Source organism: Manis javanica, chromosome 15 (genome assembly GCF_040802235.1).
Source record: "Manis javanica isolate MJ-LG chromosome 15, MJ_LKY, whole genome shotgun sequence".
NCBI lineage: Eukaryota > Metazoa > Chordata > Mammalia > Pholidota > Manidae > Manis > Manis javanica.
This window is the reverse complement of record NC_133170.1, coordinates 31,384,654-31,399,553: the sequence shown is the minus strand read 5'-3', so window position 1 is coordinate 31,399,553 and position 14,900 is coordinate 31,384,654. Positions and strand designations below refer to the sequence as shown.

The 14,900-nt window shown below is 35.8% G+C and overlaps 1 protein-coding gene across 13 annotated transcripts in view; it reads right to left on the bottom strand.

Moving 5' to 3' along the window:
- The window catches only part of ERC1 (ELKS/RAB6-interacting/CAST family member 1), a 724,558-nt gene that overhangs the window by 75,856 nt on the left and 633,802 nt on the right, over positions 1–14,900 (bottom strand). For 8 of the 13 annotated variants that reach the window (XM_073222497.1, XM_073222503.1, XM_073222499.1 and 5 more), the window contains one exon: positions 371–415. The exons of 4 other annotated variants lie outside the window; for them this stretch is intronic. In XM_073222497.1, coding sequence (XP_073078598.1) covers positions 371–415 — 45 coding nt within the window. Of the gene's footprint in view, positions 1–370; positions 416–14,900 lie in introns of those variants that run through there. One more of the 13 variants, XM_073222507.1, reaches the window with a different exon arrangement.

The following is a 14,900-nucleotide window of genomic DNA, read 5'->3' as shown; positions in this document are numbered from 1 at the left end:
AGATGGACAAAATAATAGATATCCAGATTGACTGACTTAGGAAAAAAGAATAAGCCCATAATAGGAATGTAAGAAAGGATATCATTACAGATTTTAAAGGTATTAAAATGATAGTAACAGACTATAAGGAGCAATTTCATAGCAATGAATAACAATTAAATGAAACAAATTCTTTGAAAATTTAACTTACCAAAGAAACATAAGACAAAATAGAAAATTTATGACCTAAATAAAAATTATCAAAACATTCCCACAAAGAAAATTTTAAGCCCAGAAAGCTTCATTAACTATATCAAACACTTAATGGAAATAATACTTCTACACTTACATAAATCTCTCAGAAAACAGAGGAGGAGGGAGCATTACCCACCTCATTTTGAGGCCAGTGTAACTTGGTATCCACCTGGCAAAGATACTATGAAGAAAAGAAAATTAGAGAACTTTATTCCTTATGAAATAGGTATCTTTAAAAAATACATTAAAAAATATAGGCTAATCAAATCCAGCAACATATTAAGAAGTATATCATAAGTGAGGCTTATCCCAGAAATGGAAGGTCACTTCAACATTTGACCATCTATTAGTATAATTCACCATACTAACAGAATAGAGTAGAAAATCATATCACTGTTTCATGAAATGTAGAGAAATTATCTGACGAAATTCTACACAGGCATACCTCAGAGATACTTCAGGTTTGGTTCCAGACTACTGCAATAAAGTGAGTCTAATGACTTTTTTGGTTTCCCAGTATATATAAAAGTTATGTTTATACTATACTGTATGTAGGCTATTAGCAACAGCATTATGTCTAAAAAAATGTACATAGTTTAATTAAATATTTCATTGCTAAAAAATGCTCCCCATTATCTGAGCTTTCATCAAGTTGTAGCTTTTTTGCTGGTGGAGGGTCTTGCCTTGATACTGATGGCTGCTGACTGGTCAGGGAGGTGACTGCTGGCGACTGGTTGGCTGTGGCAGTTTCTTAACATAACAATGAAATTTGCTGCATCAGTTGACTCTTCCTTTCATGAATGATTTCTTTGTAGCATGTGATGCTGTTTGATAGCATTTTACCCACAGGAAACTTCTCTCAGAATTGGATTCAGTCCTCTCACACCCTGAAGCTGCTTTATCAACTAGGTGTATGTCATATTCTAAATCCTTTGTTGTCACTTCAGTCTTCACCTCATCTTCACCAGAGCAGATTCCATTTCAAGAAACCACTTTCTTTGCTTGTCCACAAGAGGCAACTCCTCATCCATTCAAGTTTTATCATAATATTGCAGCAATTCAGTCACATCTTCAGGGTCCACTTCTACTTCTGGTTCTCCTGCTGTTTCCACCACATCTGCAGTCACTTCCTCCACAAAGACTTGACTCCCTCAAAGGCATCCATAAGGGCTGGAATCAACTTCTCACAAACTCTTGTTCATGTTGCTATTTTGATCTCTTCCATGACTCATGGATGTTCTCTTCCCATGGCATCTAGAATGGTGATTCCTTTCCAGAAAGTTTTCAGTGGACTTTGCTCAAATCCATCAGAGGAATCACTATCTATGGCAGATGCAGCCTTAAAATATGTATTTCTTAAATAATAATACTTGAATGTGGAAATGGACCCCTTGATTCCTGGGCTGCAGAATGGATGCTGTGTTAGCGGGCATGAAAACAACATTAGTCTCATTGTCCGTCTCCATCAGATCTCTTGTGTCACCAGGTGCATTGTCAGTGAGCAGTAATATTATGAAAGGAATCTTTTTTCCTGAACAATAGGTCCCAACAGCGGGCTTAAACTGTTTATTAAACAATGTCATAAATAGATATGCTTTCATCCAGGCTTTGTTGTTTCATTTATAGAATACAGGCCAACTATATTTAGCATAATTTTTAAGGGCTTGAGGATTTTCAGAATGGCAAATGAGCTCTGGCTTCAAAAAAGGTCACCTCCTGCATTAGTCCCTAGCAAGAAAGCCAGCCAGCCTGTTCTTTGCAGCCAGGCACTGACTTCTCCCATGAAAGTCTTAGACGGTGTCTTCTTCCAATAGAAAGCTGTTTTGTTTACATTGAAAAATCTCTTTAGTGTAGCCACCTCCATTAGTTACATTTGCTAGAGGTTCTAGATGACTCACTGTAGTTTCTACACTGTTGCTTCATTTTGCCCTTTTATGCTATGGAGATGCTTCTTTGTTTAAATCTCGTGAACCAGCCTCTGCTAGCTTCAAACTCTTCTTCTGCAGCTTCCTCACCTCTCTCAGCCTTCAAAGACTTAAAGACAGTTAGGGCCTTGCTCCAGATTAGGCTTTGGCTAAAGGGAATGTTGTGGCCGGTTTTATCTATCCAGACCATTAAAACTTTCTCCCTATCAGCATTAAGGCTGTTTTCCTTTCTTATCATTTGTGTGTTCAATGGAGCATCACTTTTAATTTCTTTCAAGAACTCTTCCTTAGTATTCACAACCTGGCTAACTGTTTGGCGCAAGAGGCCTACCCTTGGGCCTGTCTGAGCTTTTGACATGCCTTCCTCACTAAGCTTAAACATTTCTGGCTTTTGATTTGAAGTGAGAGATATATGAATCTTCCTTTCACTCGAACACTCAGAAGCTATTGCTGGATTATTAATTGGCCTTATTTCAATATTGTCATGTCTCAGGGAACAGGGAGGCCCAAGAATAAGAAAGGAGAGGGGGAATAACAGTCGATGGGGCGATCAGAGCACACACAGTGTTTACTGAAGAAGTTTGCCATCCTACATAGGTGCAATTCATGGCACCCCAAAACAATTGCAATAGTAATGTCAAGATCCCTTATCACTGATCACCATAAAAAAATATAGTAATAATAATAATAATGAAAAAGTCTGAGACATTGTGATTATCACCAAAATGTGAGAGATATAAGGTGAGCATATGCTGTTGGAAAATGTTGCCAACAGATTGGCTCAGTGCAGGGTTGCCATGAACCTTCAATTTATAAACAAGTCAGTATCTGCAAAGCACAGTGAAAGGAAGTGCAATAGCACATGTATGTTGATATTTGTCTGTAAGAAAAACCGTCAACAAGTTAGGAATACAGAACTTTAAACTGACAAAGTACAACTATGAAAAACCAAGAGTCAACATCGTGCTTAATGGTAAAGAGTGAAGGCTTTCCCTCTAATGTTGGGAGCATGGCAAGGATGTTCACTCTCACTACTTCCACTCAGTACTGTACTGTGCATCTTAGTCACTGTGATGAGAGAAAGAAAGGTCAAAAGAATTAAAATTCTGTTATTATATAATGTAATTGCTTTTGTACAAAATTCTAAAAAATTACAAAACTACTAGAATAAGTGAATTTAGCAAAGTTGTAAGACATGTCAAAAAATCACCTATACTTTCATGTATTAGCAGCATACAGTTGAAACAAAACACTGTAGACAGAAATTTTAAAAAATCTAGTTAAATGGAGAAATAAACCATGTTTATGACTTGGAAGACCTAACAGTGTTAACATATCAATTGTCCCTAACCTGGTTAATAAAAGCAGTGCAGTCAATACCACTCCCCAAAAGGTCTACCATAGAAATTGACAAGGTGATTCTACAATTTATGTGGAAACAACCCAGAATAACTGAAACAACTTTAAAAAGATTAACAAATTGAAAGACTAAAACTATCAACACTCATTATAAACTTAGAGTTGTCAACACAGTGTAGTGATGGCATACAGATCAATAAATTAAATGATGGAATAAAACAAAAGTCATAAACATAGATCTATGTTTACATCTTTGAGATCTGACAAAAGAGTACAAGGAATCCAATGGAGAAAGGACAGTCTTTGAAAATCATTTAATACTCATTTGGAAAAATAAAGCACCTTGACCCTTCTCTCACAATATACACCAAAATTAACTTGAGATGGGTCACAGGACTAAATGCAGTTTTTGTAGAAGTAAAAACCATAATGTATCTGGGAAAAACCCCAGAATATTTTAGCAACTAGGGGTGAGGAAAAAGTTTCTTAGTCTGAACCCAGAAAGCAATAGCCAATAAAAACTGATAAATTAGACTTCAATAAAATTAAGAGACCTCTGATAATCAAAACACCATAAAGAAACTGAATACACTATCACAGATTAGGAGAAAATAAGTTATACAAAGAATGCCTACAACTAAATAATAAGACAAAAACCCAATTAAAAATAAATATTTGACCAGACACTTCAGAAAGAGATACACATAGCCAGTCAGCACATGACACAGTGTTCAATATCACTAATTATCAACAAAATGAAAATGAAAATGAAATACCACCTCACAGCCGCTATAAAAAAGATCAAAATTAAAAGATGCAAAATATCAGTGTTTAAGAGGATGTGGAGAAAGCAGAACTCTCATTTGTTGTTGTTGGGAGTATAAAATGATGTAACCACTTTGGAAAAAGGTCTGGCAGTTTTTAAAAAACTCAATACATACGTACCATATAACCAAGCAAGGTCATTTATAGGGAGTTACTCAGAAAAATAAAAGCATATATTTACACAAAGACATGTGTAAGAATGTTTATAGCTTTACTCATAATTGCTCCAAACTGTAAACAAGATGCTCATCAGAAGAATGGATAAACAAACTATGATCGGTCATCATACAATGGAATACAACTCAGCAATAAAAGTGAACAAGCTATGCATACAATCAAGAAAATGAATCAATTTTAAATGTATTATGTTGAGTAAAAATTCTTACACAAGAGTATAGACTGTATTATTCTACTTACATGTGATTTTAGAACTGGTAAACTAATCTACGCAGAAACAAAACCAAAACCACATTTATAGTGTTTGCCTGCGGTGTGAGAGTGGGTACAGGCTGGGAAAAGGCAAGACAGAATTTTCTTGGGAGATAATGTTTTGTATCAGGAGTTACTAAACTGTATTAGTCAAATGGGCCAAATCCAGCCAGCTGTCATTTTTGTACATCTGTGGGCTATGATAAGTTTTGTATTTTTTAATGGTTGAAAAAAAATTAAAATAATATTTCATGATACATGAAAATTCTAAAAAATTCAAGTCTCAGTGAATAATCTCATGAAGTTTTATTAAGAAGGGCCACTCTCATTCGTTCACTTGTCCATGGCTGCTTTCTCACTGCAATGGCAGAGTTAAGCAGTTGCTACAAAAACCTAAAACACTGCATGACTCTTCATAAAAAATGTTTGCTAACCTCTTTTTATATTTTGATAGGAGTTCAGGTTAGATTACACAAGTGCATGCATGTACATTTGTAAAAACTAACAGAATAGTATACTTAAGATTTGTGCATTTCACTAAAAAAAAAGAAACCAATAAACTGCTTTTGAACTTTAATGATATATATTATACAAATGTCCCTAACTTACTTTGAAATACATAAAAAAGAGTGATTGATAGATGGATAGATATGTGAATAGAGAATCTGGGTTAATGAGACAATTTTTTCAACTTTCTTATATGTTGGAAAATTTTCATAATAAAATGTTGAAAAATGCCAAGTTAAGACTGCAATTAATTGAAGCTGAAAATTATTTAGAAGTCCTTTGGTTAGAGTGTTTTCTAAACACCAGGTAGTCCCCAAACTTTGCTATCTCTATTGAAAACCGTTTCAATTTATTTTAAAATTGTTTGTAGCTGTTAGGTTGCCTAAATATTTTTAAGTATTTGAATGAGAATAGGTTTGGCACCTTTGTTAAAGTAAATCCCAATGTGAACATATTTAAAAATAATAAATATGCAAATAACCCTTTGAAAGAGGTTTATCATTCAAGCAGTTCAACTCAGGGAAGCCCAGAAGAACAGCATAATAGGCCACTAGAACAACTAAATGAACAAACAGCCTAGTTTCCAAGCACAAAACAAAAAGCTAAACAAAAGCCCAATGTCAGGCCTTTCCCATTTCAAAACTTTGAGCTATTTATCTGGGAAAAAGGAAAGGGTGCCTCTTTTTCTTAGTTCAGTAAGTTATAAAATGTTTCAAATAATATTCAGTGTATATTTTGAATATATTTTTGCCAGAAATTTTTTTCCTTTTAAAAGCTTAAAAAATTGTGTTAAATAATACATAACATAAAAGTTACCACTGAACCATTTTTAAGTGTACAGCTCAGCTCAGTAGCATTAAATATATTCATATTATATAACTATTCTCCATATCTTTTCATCCTGCAAAACTGAAAGTCCGTACCTATTAAACAACTCCTCATTTACCTCATTCTGTTTTTATGATTTTTTTCCCTTAAATAAAAACTGACTATAAACCCAGCTTCTATTTTGAAATGGAAAAATTAATGGAAAAAAAAATAATTTCAATGTAGAAATTTATGTTTGTAGAAACCATCCCCTCCCCCACCAAGAATTGGACTCTTCCCAAAACATGAAAGTTGATTTCCTAAACAGAACTAATGGATGTTGAGTGCTGAGTTTAAAAAGATCATAGCCTCAGTCTTCCTACACTATTATTGATATTTAAAGCAATAGATATATTGCTACTTAAATATATATTTAATATTTATATTAATTTTTATATAGATAATATTTAGATATTTGAAAAAAGGTATATTTACATAAATAAATATATTTAGGATGTATGATTTTTGAGAAAAATGAACCTGTAGTCTACTAACCATAAGATGCATTATCAGAAAGACTGCAGCAAATACCTAGGAAAGTAGTTACACCAGATGGGTTTAATGTTGGTTCTACCAAACATTTAAGGCAGAAATTACACTATTTTTCTACAATCTCTTTTCAGAGGATGGAAGCAGAAGGAATACTTTCTAAATCACTCTGTGAGACCAGTGTTACCCTAACATGAAAACCAAAGACATCACGAAAAGAGAACCACAGATTGATGTCTCTCATGAACACAGATGCAAAAATCCTCAACAAAATATTAGCCAATTGGATCCAAAAATCATAAAAAAAATTACACACAGAGACCAAGTGGGATTTACCCCAGGTATGCAAAGCTAGTTCAACATTTAAAAATCAACTAACAGAATCAATCACATCAACAGGCAGAAGAAGAAAAGTCACATGATCATATTAACAGATACAGAAAAGGCATTTGACAAAATCCAACACCCATTCATGATTAAAAATTCTCAGTAAACTAGTAATAGAGGGGAATGTCCTCAATTTGATAAAGAATATCTTTAAAAAAATACAGCTAACACCATATTTAATGGTGAGAAACTTGAAGCTTTCCCACTAAGATTATGTAAAAAACAAGATGTTTCCTCTACCATTCCTTTTCAATATTGTATTGGAAGTTTTAGATGATGCAATAAGACAAGAAAAGGAAATAAAAGATATATAGATTGGGAAGGAAAAAATAAAATTGTCTTTTTAAAAAGATGACATTATCATTTAGTACAAAATCCAAATGAACAACAACAACAACAAAAAAACAAACCTTCCTGGAACTACTAAGCAATTATAGCATGGTAGCAGGGTACAAGGTTGATATACAAAAGCTATTTGCTTTCCTATATTCCAACAATGAACAAGTTGAAATAAAAAAACACAGTATGATTTATAGTAGCACACCCCAAAATGAAATAAGTACCCACCTAACAAAATATATACAATATCTCTATGAGGAAAATTATAAAGCTCTCACAAAAAAAAAAATCAAAGAAAAACTAAATAAATGGAGAGATATCCCATGGAGGGATAGGAAAGTTAAACACTGTCATAGTTTTTCCCAACTTGGTCTGTAGAATCAATGCAATTCTAACAAAATCCCAGCAAGTTGTTTTGTGGCTATTGAAAAACTGATTCTAAAGTTTATATGGAAAGGCAAGAGACCCAGAAAAGGAAACAACTTTTGAAGGAGAAAACAAAGTTGGAGGACTGACATTACCTGACTTCAAGACTTAGTAGAAAGCTACAGTAATCAAGACAGTGAGGTATTGACAAAAACCAGACAAACAGATCAGTGGAAGAAAATAGGGAACCCAGAAACAGATCCATAGAAATTTGTCAACTGATGTTTGACAAAGGAGCATAGGTAATACAATAGGGCAAAGACAGTTTTTCTAACAAATGGTGCTGGAACAACTGGATATCCACATACAGAAAACTGTATCTAAACACAGACCTTACTACTTCATGAAAATCAATTCAAAATGCATCACAGACCTAAATACAAAATGCAAAACTATAAGACTCTTAGAATATAGGAGAAAACCTACATGACCTTGAGTATGGTGATGACTTTTTAGACACTAAAGTACGATCCATAAAATAAATAACTGATAAGCTTGATTTCATTAAAATTAAAAACTTCTGCTTTGTGAAAGACAATCTCAACAGAATTAGAAAACAAGCCACAGACTGGGAAAAAATATTTGCAAAAGACACATTTAATAAAGGACTGTTATTCAAAATACACAAACTCTTAAAACTCTGCAATAAGAAAACAACCCATTAAAAGATGGGCCAAAGACTTTAACAGACACCTCACCAAAGAAGATATACAGACACATGAAAAGACGCTCCACGTAATATGCCAACAGGGAAATACAAATTAAAATAACAATGGGGTAGTACATATCTATTAGAATGACCAAAATACAAAACAATGGTAGCACTAAATGCTGGTGAGAATAACAGGAACTCTCAATTCATTGTTGGTGGGAATACAAAATGGTATAGCCACTTTGGAAGAAAGTTTGGCAGTTTCTTGCTTATTAAACTAAATTTACTCTTACTATACGATTCAACAATTTAGCTCCCTGGTATTTTAACTCCTTTAGTTGAAAACTGATGTCCTCACCAAAACCTGCACATGATGTTTACAGCACCTTTGTTCATATAGCAAAAATTCAGAAGCAACCAAGTAGGTAAATTGATGAACTGTGTTACATCCAGACAGTGGAATATTATGAGGTGCTAAAAAAATGAGCTACTGAGCTATAAGACATGGAAAGTAGTTGCAAGTTAGTCCAACACATATATGCTGTGACTAAACAGAGTCATTAGCAAGCCACCCTAAAACATGCCACTTTGGCATAAGGGTTGTTTTGATCTGAAGGCACTTAGTTCTCTGCCTTCCTCTTTTTGGTCTTAAAGAAGGGCATAGATTTTCCTTTGTAAACGTAATGTGAGTATCCATTTGTAAAGATGTCTCCCTCTCCTGAACCAAGAAAAGACCAAGACCAGCTCCAGATCTGATTATGTGAGACTCTTACTTACCACAAACCTTACTAAATAACCCTTATTTACCATACATTTCCAAGTTGCCTTCCCATAACTTATCCCTTCACCAGATGCTCTCAATCCCTTTTCCTTTATCTAGCCTCTTCTCCACAGTTTATTTCCTTTGTTAAGATGGTACATAAGCTGCAAATTCTAATCACTTCCTTAAGTCACATTTCATAGTAAGCTCCTGTGCATTCAAATTTAATTATATCTGTTTTTTTCCTTTTTAATCTTTTATCAGTTTGATTCAGAGCTCCAATCACTGAACCTAAGAGGGGAGAGAGGTTTTTTTAACCTACACTACCATGAAGTCCCTTTTCACTCATTTAACAGGTTTTTAAGAAGAGTTTCTTATCTATATCCTTCACTCATTTTTAGTTGAATATTCTGACTCTGTTTTCTCTTGTAATCAGTATGAATACAAAGACATACTAACCTCTTAAAAAAACCTTCTGGCTATGTCTTCTTATTGGAGGTAAATCAAATTTTGGCTTGGTTAGACATATCTGGGTTCAAATCTGGCCTGTGCAACCTACAGACTATGTGGCCGTGGATAAGTTTGCTAAATTCTATCTCTGCAGTTCAGTTTCTTCAATAATAAAATAATGAGAATGGTGTCTACCTTCTAAGATTGCTGGGTTGGACTGAATGAGAATATACTTACAATGTGCTTATAAACTTAAGTGTTGGAGACTTAGTGTATATTCCTTACATGTTAACTATTGGCATTGCTATCCTTGAGAATCTATTCACCAATGATCTTGTTGAGAATAGCTCCCATTTCCAAAATCTTTTTGTGTTTTACATAGTTCATTTGCTTGAGACCAGGAAAAGAAATGAATCAGCATGGAAGCTGTGTATGTATTACAGTTATAAGCCAATGGTAAGAAAAGATGGTGGCTTAAAGAAGGGAAGCCTAGTGAAGGGACTTGCTGAGTTTGACATGAAGAGAGAGATAATGCAGAGTGTGGCATGGTAACAGTAGAGGACAGAGTTCAAAGGCACCTAGAGAGAACCCAGGATGGAAAGATGAGGAGTGGAGGGCCTTCAAGTTGGTTCCTATTTAAAATTCTTTTACATTTCTCTTCCATCCACCCAAACCTTACCCAAACCTCCAAGATCCACTTCTTGTCCCTTCCCAATCTCTACAGTTCCAAATTCCCTGGTAGTTATATTTATAAAACAATATCAGTGCACTGATGTCAGAAATCTACTTAGGTTGCTCTTAGTAAGGGAAGTTCTTTACTGGTAATGGCAGTTTTCTTATTTCCCCACATAGGAGTACAATTACATCCAAAATGCATCTCCCTGAGTGTCTATTATGTCCAAGGAATGAGACTACAAAGTGGAAGATTCCTTCTCTTTTTGTATAGTATAATGGAAGGAGCATGGGTTCTGGAGTCGGTCCTAGGTTTAAATGTCTGCCACTTGTTACCTATAATCTTGGAAAGCTATTTGACTTCTATGAGCTCTGTTTCCTCTTCTATAAATATGTTCTTAGGGTGGCTGTGAAAATTAAATATGAGATAAGAGATATGAAAGTGTCTGTCCCATAGTAAATGTTTAATAAATGTTCCTTTTCTCCCTCCCACTTCTCTATATCTAGGATCCCTTGCTGCTTGAATTCTACTGGATTTTCCAAGATGTTCAGGAAAGAAGCATCTTTCTAAACCTAATTCTCTGATCCATTTCTGAAAATACAAGGTCAAACTCTTCCTTCCCTGTAATGTCAAAAACTGGTCCTGGTATTGGTCCAAATTATCTAAACTGTTGGTCCAGGGCAAGCAATGTGGACCATATACTAACAGAATATTTCAGTTCACTACCCCTTTCAATTCTGCAAGATGATTTAACATGTCCCTTTTACAGAGATATTCTCTAGGGACCTCAGAGATTTCCACTGTAGTATTAATGCATCAGAATAATTTTAGGATGCTGCAAACTGATGAGATTATGTAGACAATGCAACTAGGGCAGACAAGAGAAAAAGAGATACTTGTTTTAAAACACTTGTCTTAAAAGCTTAACATCTCCAATGAAACAAGTTTTATAACATACTAGTCCAAATCCCACTTTGGGATGGTAGAGTGCTCACCTAATAACTATGTAATTCACTTCCAGATTTTAGTCACTGGAATGGTTTTATACTAGGACCAACTGCTAAGCCCCTTGGTAGGTACACATAAACTGGTACACAAACTGCTTCCACAGAATGAAATCCAGAAAGATCAGAGGACCATAGTACTTATGCTCTAGTCTCTTCCTGATGGCTATGAACCACAGGTTACTAGGATAAAAAGTTTCTACCAGAAGGATGTTCAGTTAGCAAACAGAAAAGATTTCAGAATTATACTCAAATTCCCTTTTATTTAGCATGGAATTATAGGAGCCACATTCTATGACTTAATGATGACTTTAAATTCTCAACATTTCTCCACAGGTCTTTTGCTCCTAGACACTTCTCTTCCCTGTTAAAATTTCCCTTTCTTGTATGAGTAATGCTTAAAGCTAACTAATAGCTCACTCTATGCTCTTGGTTTCCGTGTCATCTTTACTGTTTCTTCTCTGGATTTCATGAATTCAGAAATTAATGAATTCAATATGTATTGACAGAGGGCCTGCTGTGTACTGGGCACTGTCCTAGATGATGGGAATACTGAAGTCCCTGTTCTCGTGGGGCCAACATTCTATTGTAAGGGAAAAACAAGAAAGAAGTAAACTAAGATTAAAGGACAGAGTGGCAGGGATGCATTTCACATGGATTTCCTACAGGCTGAGGGGAGAGAGAACGGACTCTGTCACTTTCCTAAATGGAGGTAACATGTGCTTCATTCTGTGAGTCTCAGGAGGGCTACCTGACAGCAAATTCTTTCAAAAAAGGTTTCAATGACTAAATTTCTTTTATACGGAATTTATTTTTAAAATTGAAGGTGTTTTCCCAAGGGAAAAATTTTCTTAATGGATAGGAGATGAACTTCTGGTGATAAAAAGGGAGCATAATCATCAGCATGTCTTACAAGTCTCTAATTACCATCAGCTAGCAGAGCACAGAAATGCTCGGGACCTTCAAGTCCCAACTTTCAAATTTTTTTTTTTTGCACCCTTACCTATAAAATGAGGGCACTGGCCTTGACAGTAATACAAATTGTAGCTAACATTTACTGAAAACTTACTGTTCCCTGGAGACAGATTCAAGTTAATGAAGACAGCCACAAGAACAGCTGAGCACAAACAGAATGCAGGCTTGGGAAGGCACTGTTCAAGTCATGTAAATGCATTAATTTACTGATCTTTCCCACAACCTGTGAAGTAGGCACTATTAATAAACCCAATCTGAGAAAGAAACTGAGGTTCAGAGATTAAGTTGCTTTCCCAGGCCACAGAGTAGGTTGAGTCATCTAAATTCAAAACTGGGCAGTCTGGATCTAGAGTTCATGCCTCTTGAAGAAACTGAAGTAGAGAGATTAAAGATGATGGCGTGAGAGGTGAGACAGAGGCTTCCTCCTAAAACTGCATACAATTCAAAAATATAGTTGGTGCAACTAATCCTGAGAGAGCAATAGGAAAGAGGACTGTGCCAGACTGCATACACCTGGAAAAAAGAGCAGACCTCATGGAACAGGGTAACCTACCAAAGTTGTGACCTGGCAAGACCCAAGCCCTTCCCCCACACCAGCTCACGGCAGGAGGAAGAGAAATGGAGCAGGGAGGGAGTGGAAGGCCTGGGACTGCTGAATACCTAGCTCCGGAGATCTGCTCTGGAAGCACAAACCTACATTTCATGGTGCTTTCATGATACTAGCGTGATTACGGGGTTGGAAAGCTAAGACAGGCAGAATTCCTGGAAAGACTGAGATTTCAGCTGCTTGGGCAAAGCAGGGATTCATATCCAGCTGCTCTGGGACAAAAGCTAATACTTGTGTGCTCGGCCCACTGGTTCAGGCAGTGGAGACAAACATAGCAGTCAGGAAGCAGGAAAAAACAGCTCTTTCCTAGCCCCAGGCACCAATACCGCTCCCCTGTGACCCCTGACATTGCTTCACGGACTGAGCAGCTCCAGAGAGTGGAGCTTCTGGACACCAGAGGGCGCCATATACAAATATGAAGCGACGGAGGAACCTGGTCCAGAGGAAAATTGATGTAACTCTGGAGAAAGATTTAAATGACATGGACGTTATGACTCTTCCTGAAAGGGAGTTCAAAATAAAAATCATCAACATGCTAACAGAGGTACAGAAAGATATCCAAGAACTCAGGAATGAATTCTGGTCAGAGATCCAATTGTTGAAGACCACATTGGAGAGTATTAAAAGCAGGTTGGATATGGTGGAGGAGACAATAAAGGAAATATAAACTAGAGAAGAGGAATACAAAGAAGCTGAGGCACAGAGAGAAAAAAGGATCTCTAAGAATGAAAGAATATTGACAGAACTGTGTGACCAATCCAAATGGAACAATATTCACATTATAGGGATACCAGAAGAAGAAGAAAGAGAAAGGGATAGAAAGTGTCTTTGAGGAGGTAATTGCTGAAAATTTCCCCAATCTGGGGAAGAAGATAGTCTCTCAGGCCATGGAGGTGCACAGATCTCCCAACACAAGGGACCTAAGGAAGACAACACCAAGACACATAGTAATTAAAATGGGAAAGATCAAGGATAAGGACAGACTGTTAAAAGCAGCCAGAGAGAGAAATAAGATCACATACAAAGGAAAGCCCATCAGGCTAACATCAGATTTCTCAGCAGAAACTTTACAGGCCAGAAGGGAGTGGCATGATGTGTTTAATGCGATGAAGCAGAAGGGCCTGGAACCAAGATTAATTTATACAATAAGATTATCATTTAAATTTGAAGGACGGATTAAACAATTTCCAGATAAGCAAAAGCTGAGAGAATTTACCTCCCATAAACCATCTCTACAGTGTATTTTGGAGGGACTGGTATAGATGGAAATGTTCCTAAGGTTTAATAGCTGTCACCAGAGGTAATAAAACCACAGTAAAGAAAGTAGAACAGCTAATTACTAAGCAAATGCAAAATTAACTTAACTATCCCCAAAGTCAACCAAGGGATAGACAAAGAATACAGAATATGATACCAAATATATAAAGAATGGAGGAGGAAGAAAAAGGAGGAGATTAAGAAAAGAACCTTTAGATTGCATTTGTAACAGCATATTAAATGAGTTAAGTTAGACTCTTAGATAGTAAGGAAGTTAACCTTGAACCTTTGGTAACCACAAATCTAAAGCCTGCAATGGCAATAAGTACATACCTATTGATAATCACCCTAAATGTAAATGGACTGAATATACCAATCAAAAGACATAGAGTCACTGAATGGATAAAAAAACAAGAGCCATCTATATGCTGCCTACAAGAGACTCACTTTAAACCCAAAGACATACACAGACTAAAAGTGAAGGGATGGAAAAAGATATTTCATGCAACTAATAGAGAGAAAAAAGCAGGAGTTGCAGTTCTTGTATCAGACAAAATAGACTTCAAAACACAGAAAGTCACAAGAGACAAAGAAGGACATTACATAATGATAAAGGGGTCAATCCAACAAGAAGATATAACCATTATAAATATCTATGCTACCAACACAGAAGCACCCACATATGTGAAAGAAATACTAACAGAATTAAAAGGGAAAATAGAATGCAATGCATTC